This window comes from Mirounga angustirostris, unplaced genomic scaffold (assembly GCF_029215605.1).
Source record: "Mirounga angustirostris isolate CCGP_5_RB_7025 unplaced genomic scaffold, mMirAng1.0.hap1 SCAF_11, whole genome shotgun sequence".
NCBI lineage: Eukaryota > Metazoa > Chordata > Mammalia > Carnivora > Phocidae > Mirounga > Mirounga angustirostris.
The window spans coordinates 60,871,854-60,894,135 of NW_026991719.1; the positions used below are offsets into that span (position 1 = coordinate 60,871,854).

General features: G+C 35.9%; 1 protein-coding gene across 1 annotated transcript in view; it reads right to left on the bottom strand.

Annotated features, from left to right (window-relative positions):
- Nucleotides 1-2,800: 2,800 nt before the first annotated feature.
- Nucleotides 2,801-22,282, bottom strand: part of ZDHHC15 (zinc finger DHHC-type palmitoyltransferase 15) — a 153,745-nt gene continuing 134,263 nt past the window's right edge. Inside the window, exons 11-12 of the mRNA XM_045879768.3 lie at nucleotides 13,729-13,803; nucleotides 2,801-6,704 (exon numbers count right to left, since the gene is read on the bottom strand). Of these exons, the coding sequence (XP_045735724.1) occupies nucleotides 13,757-13,803 (47 nt within the window). The 3' untranslated portion in view covers nucleotides 2,801-6,704; nucleotides 13,729-13,756. The remainder of the gene's footprint in view (nucleotides 6,705-13,728; nucleotides 13,804-22,282) is intronic.

Below are 22,282 nucleotides of genomic sequence, written 5' to 3' on the forward strand. Positions count from 1 at the left end.
CAAAAATAGACTCCAAATGGTTGAAAGACCTCAACGTGAGACAGGAGTCCATCCAAATCCTAAAGGAGAACTCAGGCAGCAACCTCTTTGACCTCAGCCGAAGCAACTTCTTCCTAGAAACATCGCCAAAGGCAAGGGAAGCAAGGGCAAAAATGAACTATTGGGACTTCATCAAGATAAAAAGCTTTTGTAAAGCAAAGGAAACAGTCAACAAAACCAAAAGACAACCGACAGAACGGGAGAAGATAGCAGCAAATGATATAACAGATAAAGGGCCTGTATCCAAGATCTTTAAAGAACTCATCAAACTCAACACCCAAAGAACAAAGAATCCAATCAAGAAATGGGCAGAAGACATGAACAGACATTTTTCCAAAGAAGACATCCAAATGGCCAACAGACAAATGAAAAAGTGCTCAATATCTCTTGGCATCAGGGAAATCCAAATCAAAACGTCAATGAGATACCACCTCACACCAGTCAGAATGGCTAAAATTAACAAGTCAGGAAACGACAGATGTTGGCGGGGATGCGGAGAAATGGGAACCCTCCTACACTGTTGGTGGGCATGCAAGCTGGTGCAGCCACTCTGGAAGACAGTATGGAGGTTCCTCAAAAAGTTGAAAATAGAGCTACCATATGATCCAGCAATGGCACTACTGGGTATTTACCCCAAAGATACAAAAGTAGGGATCCGAAAGGGTACGTGCACCCCGACGTTTATAGCAGCAATGTCCACAATAGCGAAACTGGTGGAAAGAGCCAAGATGTCCATTGACAGATGAATGGATAAAGAAGAAGTGGTATATATATACAATGGAATATTATGCAGCCATCAAAAGGAATGAGATCTTGCCATTTGCAACGACGTGGATGGAACTGGAGGGTATTATGTTGAGTGAAATAAGTCAAACAGGGAAAGACATGTATCATATGATCTCACTGATATGAGGAATTCTTAATTGCAGGAAACAAACTGAGGGTTGCTGGAGTGGGGGGTGGGGTGGGAGGGATGGGGTGACTGGGTGATAGACACTGGGGAGGGTATGTGCTCTGGTAAGCGCTGTGAATTGTGCAAGACTGTTGAATCTCAGATCTGTACCTCCGAAACAAATAATGCAATATATGTTAAGAAAAAAAAAGAAGAAGAAGAAGGTAGCGGGAGGGGAAGAATGAAGCGGGGGAAATCGGAGTGGTAGACGAACCATGAGAGACGATAGACTCTGAAAAACAAACTGAGGGTTCTAGAGGGGAGGGGGGTGGGAGGATGGGTTAGCCTGGTGGTGGGTATTGAGGAGGGCACATTCTGCATGGAGCACTGGGTGTTATGCACAAACAATGAATCATGGAACACTTCATCTAAAACTAATGATGTAATGTATGGGGATTAACATAAGAATAAAAAAAAGATTAAAACGTTCTCTAAAAAAAAGAATTCTTGTATCAAGGTCTCCTCCTTTATGCCCCCTTTTTTTAATCTAGAAAGAAATTAGTTGTCTTTTGTTTGTAGTATTTGAGGTTTTTTTACACTGTGATGCAAATTTAAGCTGCTTGTAGCTGATGCCTTGGAATAAATGAAATGGGATTTTCAGCTGAGATGTTTGAGGTCTTTACCTAAGATAAAGTAAGTACTTTTTTATAATTATATTTATAACTTACTTCATATTTTAATTGGAATAAAAGACTTTTTTTCTGTTTTTTTGTTAGTCCTGACCTCCATGGGCTAGGCTTCTCCCAAGTAATTCATGTTCTCCATTATTATTTAGTTGAGGTCAGCAATGACTATTCCAAACTTCAACTTTCAATGCTTTGCATTTTCAATGACTTATGCCTTCTTTTTGGCTAACTGGGAGGCTTTTCTTCATTCTGTCTGAAAAGGTCTTTCTGTGCAGATGGTGCACCTATTGAGGGAAACTTTACTTGGGACTTACTTAATGAGGGTCTGTTCAAATATTTCTCTGAGGGTAATGTATAATTTAGGAGCAAGTGTACCACTGTGTTCTTTTCTCAGGATCACTGTATCTTTTTTTCAGGTGACATGCATCTGGAGAATAATAAACATAGTCTTCAGTGTAAGAAAAAAATAAACTAGGTTCATATCACCGTTAGTCATACAAGATAAGTTCTTTCATTTTCTTTTTACTTACCACAACAAAAGGGGGAAAGGCAAAAGATGTGAGGCTGAGCAGAGACCAAACACGATCAAATGCCATTAGACTAGTCAGCTTTCTACCTAAAAGCCATTGCTGCTAATTTCCCAACTCATATTCATGTAGGAACATAAGAAATACTGAGCATAGGGATGGGGGCTGTTCAGTAGGTATGTTACAGAAGAGTCCACATAACACACATACCAACCAACCTGGGAGCGAATAAACTCTATTATAACCCTGTGAAATCAGATGTATAGAAACTTCCATTAAAGTGGTCTGAAATTTTAAGCTTTGCCAACATTGTTTAACAAAACTATAATATACAAAAGAAACAACAATTTTATGCATATACTTTTAATAAAGGACATAGGAAGATAAAGCTTATTAGTATTTGTGGGTGTTTCTGTAGCAAGACACATGATTTTAAGAATACCATATACAATAACTTCGAGCAGATTGGTGGGAAAAAAAGATTTATAGCAAATTGGCAAGTTCAGCTTAACTGCTGAGGGCCCCAGTACCTTTCTTTTTCTGGCTCTCCAATACATTTCATATATTACCAAGACTAAGTACCAGCTTTCCTGCTGTGTCTCTTTGCTGATTTAGCCAGCAGGGTGACAGCAATTATTCCTTGAATGTGTCTTACCTTATTGTTTTTTTTTTTTTTTTCCGCCTTCAATGCCATGCCCTACTAAAAATCTGTTTCCTGATATACTGCATTCATTGTCCATTTTAACTCATTCTGCTAGACCACATACCAGGCTGCTACAAAGAACAAATTTAATAGTTTTAAACACTGTGCAGGACACAGCCCTAGCCCTTCTGGGGAAACAAACAGCTGTTGGTTGCATGCTATTAGGAGCCACCTGTTCATTATTATATTACATAACCCCTGCATTCAAAAGACTACAACTTAATATGGTACCTTACAGCTAAAGTTAAAGAAATGCAGATGTACCATACCTCATAAGCCATTTCCTACTGATTGGATGGAATGCATAAATTTTCTAAGAACACAGGACTTGTGAAAGGGTTTAACAATCTTGTCTTTTGCACCAACTGAGTACCATAGCTACTCTGGGAGTAGAGGTTTTAGAATGAATAAATGGAGTGTTCTTCACTTGCAGTGAGTGTTGGACTTTTTCCAAAAGAAGAGGACAAAGAATTATTCCTTTAAAGTATTTGCTCCTGATGTCCAAGCAGCCTACTTTGGGGGCAGTGTGTAGTGTACATATGTATATGCACACATGTATGTAGGTATATACGTGTGATGAGAAGTAAAAGGGATAGGCTTTGCATGACTGTTACATCCTATGAATTGGGGCCATGTTAAATTTCAGGTGCATGTCACAATAATGTACATTCAATATTCTTAAAACATACCTGCTTGGGATTGTGCTTAATCTCCATTAACCTCAATGACAACACTTTGTGCAATTTGGCATAAACATGGGGAAGCACATTCTTTTCCCTGGCAAAGACAGCCCTGAGATTGGGCTCTATGGGTACTAGAGGAGATAATGGCACTGGCTGATGTCACACAGTGTGAAATATATGTGTTACATGGGACCAGTGTGGGAAAGAGACACATGTTACATTTATATCACATAGAAAATAAGAGTTGTTTAATTGCATACTTTTAGATTTTGGACGAAGTGGAGCTTTTCTGAAATGTGATCCTGCCCGAATTAATCTCAGTGTTCTAAGTTGTTCCCCAGTATTTCCAGTACTGGGAAGCCAAGTCAGTCTAATAGTGCACTGGACATGATAACTGAGGTCTGCTCCAGACAGCTATGTGCTTTTGGAAGCCACCTCATTTTTTTTTTTTTTTGCATCAATTTTTCCAGATGTACCATGGGGAAAATGATTTCTATTCTAAGGACATTGTTGGAATGAACTGAATAACTTAAATAAAGTAATCTAAACTCTGCAAGAACAAGTCAGCAATGAGAGCATGGAAGAAAGAATGGAGCACGCTGGTTTGCTTAGAAATACTGTTATGGTTCAAGTTTTCATTCCAGTCCTTCAGTGAAAGACTTATAAGAGCACTAGGGAGTTACATAGCACCTTTCAGTTGTAGGATCCTAACAATGAGTGTTTTATTTTGCAAAAGGGGAATATGGGTACCAAAAATTGGGGAATGAGATCCCACAGAGGTTATTTGACAGGGCTCTGAGGAAAACAGGCAATGGAGCCAGATCAGGATACACTAATTATTAAATGAACCTCTCTGTCAATCAATAGTCAATCAACTGGGGCAGGATGCTTATGTACAGTAGTCAGTACTGAATTATGTATGGATAGGGGTATTATCAGAGTCCATAAACTAGTGGAATAAAGGTGCTGAGATAGGAATAGGGTTTATTCTCCAAGCCCCCACTTAAAACTCTGATTTATTTGGCCTTTTGAAGATGGTGTAAGTCTGTAAGACATTAAACAATCAGCTTTGCATTATAGCTCTCCTGAGCTTTATCCTTCCAGTGCTTCCCTGTAGTTTTCTGACACTGTCTTTTATAACCTGATTTAGATCAGTGCCAAGTGCTGATACACTCTATGCATCAAAGAATTTATTGATCCCTTCCTGACTTTGAATCATAGTTAGAAGCTACCCTGCCTAAACCCTTGGCAGAAAATGATAGATGAGAAAGGGAAAGATTTCTTTGAGGCCCACTGGCTGTGGAGTTAAGTAATGGCCCTATTTTTTAGAGAAAGATACTTTACTATATGAATAAAAGGCAAGGTTTGTCCATCATAAGACCATGTGAATGCCTAAATAAGCTTTCAAGAAAAACCTAAACAAGAGAGTATTTTGGAGAGAGAGGGAGGAAGGGGAAAAATCTTCCCAACTGAACATACACGATTTCATTTGTGAAACCTGGTGTGTATAGTCTTCTATGTTGCTTCTTAGCATCTTAATTTGAGAAACAGTCCCTGGCCCTAATAGATTTTGTCATGTCTAGTTATTTTCTCACATGAAATGCTGGCACAATCCATTTAATTTATGCTAAAAGTCTTATCTGGCCCCAAATCACCTAGAGGATCCAAATAAATAAACAAGTTTTTTATTTCTTTAAGTAGCTAAATTACTCACTTTCTCAGCTCCACTGGAACCTGAACACCAAATAGTTTGTGGTAGGCAAATTTTCTTTTACTCAAAAAGGTTTTAGGGGGGATTACTTAGTAAACCTAATGTCCTTCTAGGAGTTCAACTCCTTGATATCTGTAAGATGCCTCTAACTCTCACTAATTTCTGTAAGAGTTGGGACTTCTATTGCTGGCAGCTGGGCACTAGGACACTGGCTGAGAAATGAAAACCATCAATGCTCTTAGGTATTATTATTATAAAGACTCAGCATTAGTGTTCATACTCATTGATTCAGGCACTAGGACTAAAAGAAAGGCTGATTATAAATAAATGGGGAAATGAATGTAAACTGTCTTAATGGATGAACTACCACTGAAGCTAAAAAAAAAAAAAAGAAAAAGAAAGTATTGGCATATTACTATTAGGTTATCATTATCTATACACTAAACCCTGCTCTGAAAACATAGCTTGAGTGCTAATCCTTAGGCCAATTTCAACTTTGAAACTTTACCATATGAACAGTATTGTAATTAAACCTGAAAATTAACCTTAAGCTCCTTAACAAAATCTATGGTGAATAACTTAGGGCTATAGTTTTTCTATGATCATAAGAACAATTAATATAGGCAAAAATAAAGCTAGGTAGCAGAGAAAATAATAAAAGTGGAGAATTTTACTACAGCCTGACATTAAAAGTCTTTAAAACACCAATACTTATGTTTAATAAAGTGGAAATCTGATCTGATCTTCTCTATTAGTTGAGGTGCTTTCAGGAACATCACACATTTATGACAGAGAACAGGCTTTGCATTGTTGTTCAATTTCCAATTTGAGGACCTTGATTATGGTGTGTTGATTATGTTTCTTGACTTTTAAATATCTTATATAGGGATGGTGTTGACAGCCCAGCAAATATTTAAATTGCTATTTAGGGAAAAAAGCAGGATTGAATAAAAACCTTGGATTTTTTTTTTTTAACCTTGATTTTCACAACACCACAGCAGAATTTTGTGTAAATATGCTGCACATATGCATGCTTATAAATGCACACGCACACAAGCAGCAGTCTGATTTCCCTTAATACCACAAACACCCTATACATATAATTAACAATCTTTCTAGGGGAGTTAGAGACTCCATGGAAGTTTTTTGAATTCCTCTTTTCCTGAGAAGAGGAATAAAAAGAGCCCCTGGAAAGGTATATATGTTACATTTAGGTTTTTACAGATTGAGGAGGTAAAATGAAGAAAGAGAGGAAGACTGGCTTGAATTAATTGCTACCAGATTGATGAGTTCAGTTAGTAAATTAAATAACTTGTAAAGTCCTGAAACATCTATCTGCACAGCAAGTATTCAATGGAATGCTTTTAAATTGTGAAGCTTTCAATCCACCATGGTGACTTATTTTGAAGATTAAAATGGTTCCCAACATTGAACTCTGTAAGCCTCATGGGAGATGGAGGGTCCTGGGAATGAAAAAAAGAAATTAACAGGTGAGCTGAACCACTGTAAATATCCACACAGTAACATCCATTGACAATAATATGCAACCATTAAAATTATGTTTATGAAGAGTATGTATCAGCACTGAAAAATGCTAAGTGAAAAGAGCAGGATGAAAAATTATATATACAATGTTATAATTATTTTTAACCCAGAAATTTATCTGGAACAAAAAACTGAGGAAATATACTAAATTGTTCAAAGTGGTGGGTTCACAGGTAATTTATTTTTATTTTCTTTACATTCTACTTGTATTTTCCACATTTTCTCAAGTAAATATATAATTGATAGCACAAAACATTTATTTTTGAAATTCACAAGAAAATAACATGAGCTTTGAAAGTGGGTAATTCTGAATTTGAATTCTAAGCTTTGCTACTTGTTATCTCTGTGACTCTGGACAAATAACATCAATGGACCTTAGTTTCTTCATCTGTAAAATAAGCACAATAAAATCTACCTGAAACAACATCTGGCATATAGTAGGCACTGAAGTAGCTGTTATTAGTATAAGCTTTTTGGAAAACAATTCAGCCATATATTTTAAGACTCTTTGAAATTAAGTTCATACCAGTAATTTTGCTTCTAGGATTCTATCCTAAGAAAATAATTATAAATGAGAAAAAATATTAATATCCAATGACATTATTGATGGCCTTATTCATAATAGTGAAAAATTGGATAAAATCGTAATGTTGGAAAGTAGGAAATTGATTAAATAAACAACAATATCTTAATATAATGGGAAATTACTATTGGCGTTCAGGAAAAATACAGAATTCAAAACTGAACACAATATGATCTCAATGTTTAAAAAATATATTCATAGAAAATATTGGAAGGGATACAACAAAATGTTAACATGAGTTATCTTTAGGTGGTGGAATTATAGGTGATTTTAATTTTCTTCATGGTTTCTTCTCTTTTTTGTTATGTTTAATATACCTTTAAAATTAATTCTAGTGTGTTTATTATAAAAGCAATTCATATTCATCATAGAATAATTGAAAAATATAGAAAGGAATAGAGAAAAATAATGACCTATGATCTCAGAGACTGTTTTTCATTCTCCCTCCTTCTCATCATTCATTCAACAAATATTTATTGAATACTTACCATGTGCCAGTCACTGTCTTAGGGACTGGCACTAAAATGTGAACAGGACATAGTTCCTGCCCTCAAGGAGCTTACAATCTAGTGCGGGAGACAGACAAGTAAATAAATTATTATAACACAGAATAAAAGTGTTCTCATAATGTTATTACGGTAGCATCCAGAAGGGACATAGAGCTCAGCTATGTAGGTCAGTCAGTGATGTACCCTGAGTAAATGATGTGGAAGCTGAAACCTGGAAAATATTATACAGCCACATGAAGGAGACTGGAATGGAGGAGGTGGGATGCTGCTGAGAAAGCATGCCAATCATGGAAAACAGCAGGGGTATGTTTGAGGGATTGAAAGCAGTAGAGTGTGGTTCAAGCATAGGGTGTAGGGATAAAACTAGTGGAGAGGAAGCTTTGGAGTTGAGAATCATGGGAGATGAAACTGGAGACATGAGCGGGGGCCAGATCATGAAAGGGCCTATAAACCATGTTAAGGAATTCAGACTATGCTGAGGCCAATGAAAGTCATTACACAGATTTGAGTTTTTAACATTATTCTAGTTGTGATATGGAGAATGGATTGGACGAGGGGCAAGATTGGAGGCAGGGAAACCAGTTAAGAGGCTACTACAGCAATATAGGGGACACATGATCTGGGGTCATGGTCATCAGTATAAAAAAAGTACACAGCTTCCAGAGATATTTAGGAAACACAGTCAACACACCTTGGTGATTAACTGGATGTGGGTGGAAGATGAAGGAGTGGGAACAAAACAGGAAATAGGTTTTTGGTTGGGTGAAGTTGAAAGGCACTTGGTTATTCAGGTCTGCAGTTCAGGAAAGAGTCCTGGGTTGGAGAAACATATTTAGTAAGTTGTCAGTGTGTGTGTGTGTATGTGTGAGTGTGTGTGTATATATATATGTATATATGTGTATATATATAATATGTATATTGTGTGTATACATATATACACATAATTATATATTATATATACATAATTATATATTTCATATATATTATATATACACACATTCTTTAGCCAAGGAATGGATAGATTTCCTAAGGAATGACTAGATTAATGTGATGGTCAGGAAAAAACCTAGCAAAGTTTGGGAAGATATTATTTCAACAAGACCTCCCTGATGATACGGGGGAAAGAAAGAAATTGTAGGAAGTTTGAGAGAAGCATGACAGAATTTAAAAAAATTTTTGCTTTATTGTTTAATTTTTAAATTTAAATGCATATCATCTTGTAACCACCATCTCAGATAGAATACAGCTGTTATTTTCATATACTAATTTTGTATGAACACTGGTTTTCATTATTCTAGGGGAAATATTCAAGAATGGGATTACTGGGCCATACGGTAAATGTATATTTAACTTTATAAGAAACTTTATAACAAACTGCCAAAGAGTTTTCCAGAGTAGCTGAGCTATTGTGCATTCCTACCAGAAATGTAGAATTCAAATTATTCTTCATCCTTGTCAACACTTGGAATTATCACTATTTTTTTTAAATTTACCCATTCCAGTATGAGTGTAAAGGATTCTCCTTGCAGTTTTAATTTGCATTTGCCTAATGGCTAGTGATGTTGTGCATCTTTTCTTGTACTTATTTCCACTTTTTTTGGTGAAGTATCCATTCAAACCTTTTGCCCATTTTTTATTGTGATGTTTGTTGTCTTATTTTTGAGCTTTTAGAGCACTTTACATATAGTCTGGGTACAAGTCCTTTATCAGATACGTATTTTGTAAATATTTTCTCCCCGTCAGTGGCTTGTCTTTTTGTTTTCCTAACAGCATTCTTTTGAGAAAACATTTTAAATTTTGTTCAAGTCTAAATTGTAAATTTTTTCTTTTATGTATTTTACTTTTGATGTCATATCTAAGAACTTTGCCTAAGTCAAAGTGACAAAGGTTTTCTCCTACATTTTAAGAGTTTTATAGTCTTATATTTTACATTTAGGTATATGGTCCATTTTGAATTCATCTTTTTTATGTTGTGAAGTGCACATGTTGTAGTGATGTCCAGTTGTTCTAGCACCTTTTGTTGAAAAGACTGTATTTTCTCCAGTGAATTACCATTACATCTTCGTGTAAAAATCAACAGACCATCTTTATGTGGGTCTATTTCTGTATTTTACTTTTTATTCTGTTCCATTGGTTTATGCGTCTATCCTTTTGCCAATAACACACTGTCTTGACTACTGTGGAATTATAGTATGTCTTAAAATTGGACAGATTTTGTGTTCTGACTTTGATTTTCTTTTTAAGTTTTTTTTGGCTATTGTAGTTCCCTCTCTTTTCCATATAAATTTTAGAATCAGCTTGTCTATATCTACAAAAATCCTGCTACAATTTTAATTGGGATTACATTAAAACTTCTACCAATTTGGGGAACACTGAAATCCTAACTCTATTGAGTCTTCTGACTCATGAACATAGTATATTTATTTATTTATTTAGGGCTTCTTTGGTTTTTTTCATCAGTGTTCTGTAGGTTTCAGCATACAGAACTTATATATGATTTGTTAGGTTTATATCTAGCTATATAATTGCGGGAGGTATTGTAGGTGGTACTGTGTTTTTAAATTTTGGTTTCCCAATTGTGCATTGCTGGTGTATAGAAACACAATAGATGTTTGTGTGTATTGATCTTATGTGTTGTGAACTAGCTAAACTCATTAGTTCTAAGAGTTTTTGTAGATTCTTTGAATTGTCTATGTAGACAATCACGTCATCTCCAAATCAGGATAGTTTTTTTCTTTACCAGAGTGCCTTTATATCTTTTTCTAGCACTACTGCATGTGTTAGGACTTTCATTATGATAAGGGATAGGAGTGATATGAGAAACTGTATGGAGTTGTGGTTAATAGAGGAAAGAACACTGGTAAGGAGGTAAGTAGTGAAGATTTTTCAAGCCAGTTTAGGCTGGAGATCACAAATGTGTAATCTCAGTTGTGTTTTTTGTAAAAAGTTGCAATCAGTATTTATAATCAGTTGTGTTATTTTTGTAGTAGTTCTCAGCAGCCTGAGTATAGGAATGGAGAAGGCAGATGGACTGAATCTGGAATTTTTTTTCTGGCTGAGGCAATGGAGTTAGGGCAATATAAATATTGGCAAGAAATGCCACTTGCAACAACATGGATAGACCTAGAATGTATGATGCTAAGTGAAATAAGTCAGTCAGAGAAAGACAAATACCATATGATTTCACTCATATATGGAATTTAAGAAACAAAACAGATGAACAAAGAAAAAGATGAACAAAAAACCCCCTACTCTTAAATACAGAGAACAAACAAGAGGTTGCCAGAGGGAAGGTTGTGGGGGAGAGGTGAAATACATAAAGAGTACAAGGGTACAACTTATCTTGATGAGCATTGAGTAATGTATACAATTGAACCATATTGTAATATAACACTGTAATTATACTTCAAAAAATATATTGGCAAGAGAGAAGTTGAAGGCTCTCTCCAGTCAAAGCTAGATAGAGAAGGGAGTAACCATGTAAAAATTTAATTTTTACTTATATTTTTATTATATTTCTTTTCAGTGTTTTTCTACATATAAATATATTTTAATACTTAAAAGTTTTAAATTAAAATTTAAAATGTAATTTTATAATGCAAGGTTCATCCATGTTGGAATATGTATTCTTTGGGTTGCCAAATAGTATTCCATTGTATGGATATGTCACATTTTATTTTTTTATTTATCTATTTATCAGCAGATACATGTTAGGGTTGTTTCCACATTTTGGCCATTATGAATAATGCTGCTGTGAACATTCATGTAGAAGTTTTTGTGTAGACATATGTTTTCATTTCTCTTCATTATATACAAGGACTGGAATTTCTGGATCATATAGTATTTCTATGTTTAACATTTTGAAAGACTATCAAACTGTTTTCCAAAGTCACTGAACCATTTTACACTCCAATCAGCAATGTATGAGGTTTCTGATTTTTCCATATCATTGTCAACACTTATTATCATCTGTCTTTTGGATCCTAGTGGATCCAAAAGATACCACCTAAGTGGTATCTTGTGGTTTTGATTTGCATTCTTCTAATGGCTAATAATGTTAAGCATCTTTTCACGTGCTTATTGATCATTTACACATGGAGAATTATCTATTCAGATCCTTTGTCATTTTTTTAAAAATTGGCTTTTCTTTTTATTATAGAATTGTAAAAGTTTATTATTCTGCATATAAGTCTCTTATCAGATATTTGATTTGCAAATATTTTCTCATCAAAAGCCACATATATAATTCCATGGGATCATGAATTATGTGGAATGTCCATAATAGACAAATCTATAGAGACAGAAAGGTAGATTAGTGGTTACCAAGAAGTGGGAATGGAGGAATGAGGAGTGACTGCTTAAGAGTATGAAGTTTCTAAATATTCTAAATTAATTGTGATGATGGTTGTGCAACTCTGTGAATATCCTAAAAAACACTGAATTATACATTTTAAGTGGTCAAATTATATGGTATTGTGAATTATATCACAATAAAGCTGATAAAAATGTACTTTTAAAATTAAACTGCATTCATACAGCTTTTTAACATAACTATTAATTATTCTTCAAAGTAGTTACTTTTAATGGTACAAACTATTTCATCATAATAATGGAGTAATTTATTTTACCATTCCTCTATTGTTAGATATTTAGTTTTGTTTCTACTTTTCTGGTATTATGATAAATTGATAATGAATAGTTGTGCAGATCTCTGATTATTTCATTAAAATACATTCCTAAAATCTGATTATCAAATAAAATTGTATGAACACTTTATGGTTTTTATATATGTTATTAAATTGCCATAAAAATGATGTATGAATTTAAACTTACATCAGCAGTATATAAGATACCTGTTTCAACGTGTCCTTATCAATACTAAGTACTATAATTTATAAAAATTGGTTGCTTTAGTAGACAAAAATTGATATTTTGGTAATGCAATATATGTTAACAAAAAAAAAGAAGATAGCAGGAGGGGAAGAATGAAGGGGGGGAAATCAGAGGGGGAGACGAACCATGAGAGACAATGGACTCTGAAAAACAAACTGAGGGTTCTAGAGGGGAGGGGGGTGGGAGGATGGGTTAGCCTGGTGATGGGTATTAAAGAGGGCACGTTCTGCATGGAGCACTGGGTGTTATGCACAAACAATGAATCATGGAACACTACATCTAAAACTAATGATGTAATGTATGGTGATTAACATACAATAAAAAAAATTTTTTTAAAAAAGAAAATAAGCCAAAAAAATTGATATTTTGGGTTATTTTAATTTGCATTTCTTTCTAATGAAGTTGAACAGTTTTCATGTTTATTCTTCATTTTAACTTTCATTTGTTGATTGCCCATTTTCTAATGGTTGTATTTTTTTCCTTTCTGATTTGCAAGATTTTTGTAAATTAAGGGTATTAAATTTTGTTTATTATGTATTTTGCAAATATTTCTACAAGTTTGTTTTTTTCATTTTGAAGGAAATGTTTAGAATCAGTGCTTTTTGTGTAAAAATTAGGGCAATAATTTCTTTTTTACCTATAAAAATTTGAAGCAAAATTTAAAAATATGTTAGCATTTGTTAATTTTAAGTTGTAAATAAATGGGTATTTAATTAAAAAATTTTGGGGAGATGGAGTGTTATGCACATGAATTCTATATAAGGTCTACAGAAAGGGAAACACATTATAAGGGCTATTAGTCAAGTTTATAAATTACATATAGAATTTCTGCTTGTGTGAATAATATGAGGGTGAAGAATTTAACATCTTGTTCACCAGAGCAAGAACTTACTTCTTTTCGAGTCTGCTTCCAAGACTGCCTCTTAGCACTCTAGGTACCTCCCTCAGAATACTGACCTGAGAGATGCAGGAAATGTGTAAACTGCTATGTTTCTGTTTCCACGGTGAGAGATGATGAAGCTTCTGGATAATCTGTAGGTTGAAAAGTGAAGGTGATCAAATGACCCTTTCTCTTGTATGGGTGGGTATTCATTCACTGGTATATTTCCTTTTTGTTCAATCCCTGTAGACAGCAGATATCTGCGGATCTCTAAAGACTGGTGTGCTATACCAAAGCATTTGTAATCAGTTGAGATATTCACGTTCCAAGTGTAATCAGGTTGATGTACTATAAAATAAAATTATTTTATTTATAAGCATTATCTGATCTATAATACTGGCAGGTATTAGAAAGCTGTGATGACAACTCAACATCATCTGGCTTTAATGGGATGCTTTGGGTCTTGCTACTCACAAAATTACCCTATCTCATGTTTTTTGATTGGACGTAATCAAAATAGCTATTAAAGTACTTTGGTGTTGCTGTGTTTCAAAAAGGAATGAGGCCTCTAGAATGTAAGAGGCTTTGGAATTAACAAGCAACATCATTTATGGCACAAATGTTTTTGTTTCCAATCTGAGCATTTTGGGGAAGTAAAGTATACTCTGAATCAGCTTGCTTAATGTACAGATAATCACTTTCTTTATACTCTTTGCATAGTAATGTACTTGGCAGTTTGAGATTTAAAAAAAGTTGCCAGGGGGAAAGGAAAGTGGAGGTGGAATAGGGGGACCCTAGGCATGTCTTGTTCCATGAACACAATGAGATAACTATCAAATCATTCTAAATACCCCAGAAGTAGAACTGAAGACTGACAGAACAAACTCCACAACTAAAGGAAGAGAAGAGGTCACATCGAAAAAGGTAGGAAGTGGGGAGACAAGGTTTGGGGGAGAAACAGATCACGGGTGCTGCAGAGGGGAGGGAGCCATGGTCATGGAGAAGGGCAAGAGAGAGAGAGGCACACAGGGGAATGTACAAGAATGTTTCCCCAAAGCCATTGGCTTGGAAAAGGGGAGGGGCTGAATTTCATGAGTTCTTGCAAACAGCAGAGTTTAAAGCCTTGAGTTTTAAAGGTCAGCAAGCTTGGCTGGGACAGAGCCTGGAGGGCACTTTGCTGTTCCTGGAGAGAAGGCAGGCAAACAATGCAGGGGCAGAGGGTGTGTAAACAATGATCTGAAGAATACCTGGGGCACATAGAAGGGAGATTATTCACTCTTCTCAGAGCACCTCCCTGAGAGCCAATATCCACAGAGATGCCTCTCCAGGACAAAGGAGCTGGCCTGCACCATTTTCCTCCCCTGCCCATCAGCATTAATACAGAGCCACCTGCGGGAAACACAGCAGTGCCAACACTGGCTGTCTAACTTGCTTACACCAAGCACCACACCCCTGCACACTGGTAGGACTGCCCTTCTCAGTCATACTTGCCTCAGTCCCAGTGCGGTGAGCCCCTCCCCAAGAAGACCAGCACAAACCCTTGCCCAGACCATGTCTCCCAACCAGAGAGTTCTGCAGGGTCTCAGTTCTGGTGGAGGTGGTATCAGACCTCACTTCTCAAGAAGACCAGAGCACACCTAGTTAAAACTCACCTCATTCAGGACAGGAACCAAACACTGCCCACTGGAGGTAAGGAGAGCCTCTGCAGATGACTGGCCTGAAGGACAGAGAAGCCTAAACACAACAGCAGAGTACACGAAGCACAAATCAGAGACAATCCCTGAAGGCCTGGGCCCTGGGCACTATATGACCCCTTTGTCTTAAGGCCATTACATTCAGGAGCAGGAGATATAACTGGCTTTTCTAACACAGAGATGAAGGTAGAGACTTAGACAAAACACAAAGATGGAGGAATTTATCTTAAATGAAAGAACAAGATAAGGCCATGGCTAGAGATGTAAGCAAAACAGATATAAATAACATGCCTGATGGAAAATTTGAAGCAACAATCATATGAATACTCACTAGGCTTGAGAAAAGAATGGAAGATATCAGGGAATCCCTTACCACAGAGATAAAAGTGTTAAAAAACAATCAATCAGAAAAGAAGAATGCAATAAATAAGATTGGAAACAGGCTCGATGCAATGAACAGCAGGCTGCAAGAAGCAGAGGAATGAATCAGTGACCTGGAAGACAAAAGAATGAAAAGTAATGAAGGTGAACAAAAGAGAAAGAAGAATTATGCAACACAAGAATAGACTTAGGGGACTCAGTGACTTTATCAAACACAGTAACATTCATATTATAGGAGTCCCAGAAGAAGAAGAGAGAGAAAAGGGGGCAGAAAATTTATTTGAAGAAATAATAGCTGATAATGTATCTAACCTGGGGAAGGAACCAGATATCCAGATCCAGGAGGCACACAAAATTCCCATCAAAATCAACAAAAGCAGGCTAACACCAAGACATTTCATAATTACATTTGCAAAATATAGTGATAAAGAAAAAAATCTTAAAAGCTACAAGATAAAAGAAGTCCTTAACTTATAAGGGAAAAACCATAAGGCTAGCTGGGAATGGCTCAACAGAAACTTGGCAAGAGACAAGAGAGTGGCATGATATATTAAAAGTGCTGAATGGGAGAAATTGGCAGCCAAGAATACTCTATCCAGGAAGGCTATCATTCAGAATAGAAGGAGAGATAATGAGTTTCCCGGAAGAACAAACACTAAAGGGGCTCATGACCACAAAACCAGCCCTGCAAGAAATATTAAGGGGGACTCTTTGAGTGGAGAGAAAAAAACCAAAAGTGACAAAGACAAAAAAGGAGGGGTGCCTGGGTGGTGCAGTAAGTTGAGCATCTGACTCTTGGTTTTGGCTCAGGTCGTGATCTCAGGGTTGTGAGATGGAGCCCTGTGTTGGGCTCCATGCTCAGCGGAGTCTGCTTAAGACTCTCCCTCTGTCCGTCCCCTCCATGCTCTCTCTAAAATAAATAAATAAATCTTTAAAAAAAAAAGGATCAGAGAAAATTTCTAGACACAATGATAAAACAAGTGATAAACTGGCATTAAATACATATCAATAATTACTCTGAATGTAAATGCACTAAACACTCCAATAAAAACACATAGGGTGTCAGATGGATAAAAAACAAGACTTATCTATTTGCTGCCTACAAGAGACTCACTTTAGACCTAAAGACACCTGCAGATTGAAAGTGAGGAGATGGAGAAAAATTTATGTCACAAATTGATGTCAAAAGAAAGCTGGAGAGGAATACTTTTTTAAAAGATTTATTTATTTATTTTAGAGAGACAGAGGTGGGGGAGGGACAGAGGAAAAGAATCTCAAGTAGACTCCTCACTGAGCATGGAGCCTGACATGAGGCTAGATCTTATGACCCTGAGATCATGACCCAAGCCAAAATCAAGAGTCAGATGCTTAACCAACTAAGCCACCCAGGTGCCCTGAGAGAAGTACTGATGTCACACAAACTAGACTTTATTTTTTTCAAGGTGTATATATTTATTTTAGAGAGAGCATGAGTGGGGAGGGGGTTGGAAGGGCCAGATGGAGAAGGAGAGAGAGAATCCCAAGCAGACTCCCCACTGAGCGAAGACCTGATGTGGAGCTTGATCTCAGGACAGTGAATCATGACCTGAGCTGAAATCAAGAGTCAGACGCTTAACTGACTGAGCGACCCAGGTGCCACCAGACAAACTAGACTTTAAAGCAAAGACTGTAACAAAAGAAGAAGGGCCTTTTATAATCATAGAGGGGACAATCCAACAAGAAGATCCAAAAATTGTATATATTTCTGCACCCAACATGGGAGCACCCAAATGTATAAAATAATCAATAACAAACATAAAGAAACTCATTGATAATAATAAAATAATATTAGGGGACTTTAACATCCCACTATCAATGGACAGATCATCTATACAGAAAATAAACCAGGAAACAATGGTTTTGAATGACACACTGGACCAGATGGACTTAACATATATATTCACAACATTCCATCCTAAAACAGCAGCATACATTCTTTTCAAGTGCATATGGGCACACCAGAATAGACAACATAACCAGGTCACAAATCTGGCCTCAAAAAATACAAAGAGATTGAAGTGAAAGCATGCAATCTTACTGACCACAATGCTATGAAAGTAGAAGTCAACCACAAGAAACAAATTGGAAAGACCACAAATACATGGAGGTTAAGCAACATGCTACTAAACAATGAATGGGTCAATGAGGAAATTAAACAGGAAATTAAAAAATACATGGAAACAAATGAAAATGAAAACATGACAGTCCAAAACCTTTGGGAGGTGATCACAAGCAATTGCAAGAGGGATGTGTATACCAATAAAGGCCTAATTCAAGAAGCAAGAAAAATCTCAAATCAACAACCTAACCTTACACCTAAAGGAGCTAGAAAAAGAACAACAAATGAAGCCTAAAGCCAGCAGAAGGAAGGAAATAACAAAGATTAGAGCACTAATAAATGATATAGAAATTAAGAAAATAATAGAACAGATCAATGAAACCAGGAGGTAGTTCTTTGAAAACATTAATAAAATTGACAACCCTCTCAGACTTACCAAATAAAAGAGAAAGGACCCAAATAAATAAAATCACAAATGAGAGAGGATAAGAAACAACCAACACCACAGAAATCCAAATAATTATGAGAATATTATGAAAAAAATTATGCCAACAAACTGGGCAATCTGGAAGAAATGGATAAATTCCTAGAAACATATAAATTACCAAAACTGAAACAGGAAGAAATAGAAAATTTGAACACACCAATAACGAGCAAAGAAATTGAATCAGTAATAAAAAAAATCTCCCAACAAACAAAAGTCCAGGGCCAGATGGCTTCCCAGGGGAATTCTACCAAACATTTAAAGAAGAGTTAATACCTATTCTTCTAAAACTATTAAAAAAAAATAGAAATGGGAGGAAAACTTCCAAACTCATTCTATGAGGCCAGCATTACCCTGATACCAAAATCAGAGGGAGACACCACTGAAAAAAAGAACTACAGGCCAATATCCCTGATGAACATGGAGGCAAAAATTGTCAATAAAATACTAGCAAACCAAACCCAACAATACTTTAAAAAAATAATTCACAATGATCAATTTGGATTTACTCCTGGGTTACAAGGATGGTTCAATATTTGCAAATCAATCAATGTGATACACCACAATAAATGAAAGGATAAGAATCATATGATCATTTGAATAGATGCATAAAATGCATTTGACAAAGTTCAACATCCATTCATGATAACAAGCCTCAACAAAGTAGGTTTAGAGGGAACATACCTCAACATAATAAAGGCCATATATTGAAAAACCCAGTTAACATCATACTCAAGGGGGAAAAACAGAGCTTTACTTCTGTGGAAGGGAACAAGACAGGGATGTCCACTCTCACTACTGTAATTTAACATAGTACTGGAAGTCCAAGCCACAGCAATCGACGACAAAAAGAAATAAAAGGCATCCAAATCAGCAAGGAAGAAGTAAAATGTTCACTATTTACAGATGATATAATACTTTGTATAGAAAACCTGACTATCAAAAAAAAAAAAACTGCTTAGAACTGATACACAAATTTAGTAAAGTCACAGAATACAAAATCAACATACAGAAATATATTGCATTTCCATACACCAATAATGAAACAGCAGAAAGAGAAATCAAGGCACAATCCCATTTACAGCTGCAGCCAAACCCATAAGATACCTAGGAATAAACCTAACCAAAGAGGTGAAAGACCTGTACTCTGAAAACTAGAAAATACCTTTGAAAGAAATTGAAGATGACACAAAGAAATAGAAAGACATCCCATGCTCATGGATTGGAAGAACAAATATTCTTAAAATGTCTATACTACCCAAATCAATCTATGCATTTAATGCAATCCTTATCACAATACCACAATAGGTACCACTTCTGGGGGAAGCATTTTTCTAGCATTTTTCATAGAGCTAGAACAAACAATTGTAAAATTTGTATGGGACCACAAAGACCCTGAATAACCACAGAAATCTAAAAAAGAAAGGCAAAGCTGGAGGCATCACAATTCTGCACTTCAAGTTATATTACAAAGCTGTAATGATCCAAACAGTATGGTACTGGCACAAAATAGACAGATAGATCAATGGAACAGAAGAGCAAACCCAGAAATGAGCCCACAACTATATGGTCAATTAATCTTCGACACAGCATGAAAGAATATCCAATGGAAAAAAGACAGTGTTTCAACAAATGATGTTGGGAAAACTGGACAGTGACATATAAAAGAATGAAATTGGACCACTTTTTTACACCTAACATAAAAATAAATTAAAAATGCATTAAAGGCCTAAATATGAGATCTGAAACTAAAAATCCTAGAGGAGAATACAGGCAGTATCCTCTTTGACATTGGCTGTAGCAACTACTTTCTGGATATGTCTCCTGAGGCAAAGGAAATGAAAGAAAACAAACAAACAAACAAAACCTATTGGGACTTCATCAAAGTAAGCTTCTGCACAATGAAGGCAACAGTCAACAAAACTAAAAGGCAACCTATGGAATGGGAGAAGATATTTGCAAAATGACATATCTGATAAAGGACTAGTATCCAAAATATACAAAGAACTTATAAAATACAACACCCAAAAACAAAGAATCAAGTTAAAATGGGCAGAAGGCATGAGCAGATATTTTTCTATCTTGAAGATATTGATAGGTATTGTTCAATCATGAAGACATCCAGTTGGCCAATCAACACATAAAAAAATGGTCAATATCACTGATCATCAGGGAAATGCAAATCAAAACAACAATGAGATGTCACCTCACACCTGTCAGAATGGCTAAAATCCATAACACAAGAAACAGCTAGTGTTGGCAAAGGTGTGGAGGTGGAGAAAGGGGAACCCTCTTGCACTGCTGGTGGGAATGCAAACTGCTGCAGCCACTCTGGAAAATAGTATGCAGGTTCTTCAAAAAGTTAAAAATAGAAATACCTTACAATCCAAATGCACTCCTAGGTATTTACTCAAAGAATACAAAAAAAAAAAAAAAAGAAGAAATTCAAAGGGATACATGCACCCCGATGTTTATAGCAGCATAATCTACAATAGCTAAATTATGGAAACAGCCCAAGGGTCCATCAATAGATGGAGAAAGAAGATGGTGTGTGTGTGTGTGTGTGTGTGTACAATGGAATATTACTCAGCCATAAAAAAGAAATTAAATCTTGCCATTTGCAACAACATGGATGGAGCTAGTGAGTATTAAGATAAGCGAAACAAGTTTGTCAGAGAAAGAGAAATACCATATGATTTCACTCATATGTGGAATTTAAGAAAGAAAACAAATGAGCAAAGGGAAAAAAAAGAGAGAAAGAGGCAAACCAAGAAATAGGTACTTAAGTAGAGAGAAGAAACTGATGGTTACCAGAATGCAGGTGGGTGGGAGAATGGGTTAAATAGGTGATGAGGACTAAGGAGTGCACTTGTTATGAGCACAGGGTGATGTACAGAATTGTTGAATCACTATTGCTGTTGAATCACTGAAACTAATATTATACTGTATGTTCACTAACTGAAATTTAACCAAAAACTTTAAATGAATGAATGAATAAATAAATAAATAAACAAACAAATAAATAAAAAGTTGGCAGCAGTTGTCCCTTATAGTTTTTGGTTAGTATATTCTTATTGAAATCATTGTGCCATTCAGAGTACTTCCATAACTGTGAGGTCTAGATCCCAGAGTATAGATGCCAGTCAGTATGGGCTACCCTTGCCACAGGAAGCTGGAAAACTTTCATGCCACTATGTTAACCACACAGATTCCAGATCATGGTTCCATGGTGGGCACAACATTCTGTCTTATCTGGAATCTCAGGCTCAGGGTGTTCTTGCCCTTAAGTCTGAACAGAAAGCAGCTGTATTGACCCAGCTCTTCAGTGAAGGATATATAGAAAATAACTCATGTTTGTCAAAATCTCAAAGAGAAAACGAGGCAGTAAGTGCTTAAGCATACATCTCATCTCACCTATACATTTCTACCAAGAAGGTGATTGATAAAGTGTGAAAGGCAATTCTGGAAGTGCAATGTGCTATTTGTCTTTCTGCTCCTTGCTAAGGTTGGGTGTCTCAGAATTTGGAAGGTATGGTTTGGCAATGTACCTTTTCAGAAACTTAGTATTCTGCTAAATGGGTTTCTTTAGCTTTTTACCACTGCAATCCATACTCTTATTTAGCACAGAATGCTTCCTCCCAGCAATTATTTGATCAGGCTTGCAAACATTGAAGCCTGAGCTGAAAAACTGGATTATCAACATCAAGGTACCACTTCTGGGGGAGATCAAGCTAAGGCAGCAAAGGTAGTCATCATGTGGTGAGCACTAAATTGAAAAAATGCATATACTTCAAAAAATCATGCTACACATAATAGAAGACAAATGAAGAATTTAGGAAGTCAATTTGCCTTCTACTATCTGCACCTGTACTGCTTTCCCCACTCCCACCTGCTCTTGATGCCTGTGTTGTAGTGATTTCATCATTTATTCAATAGATGTCTACTTAAACCAAGAATGATGTAATTTTAGTATT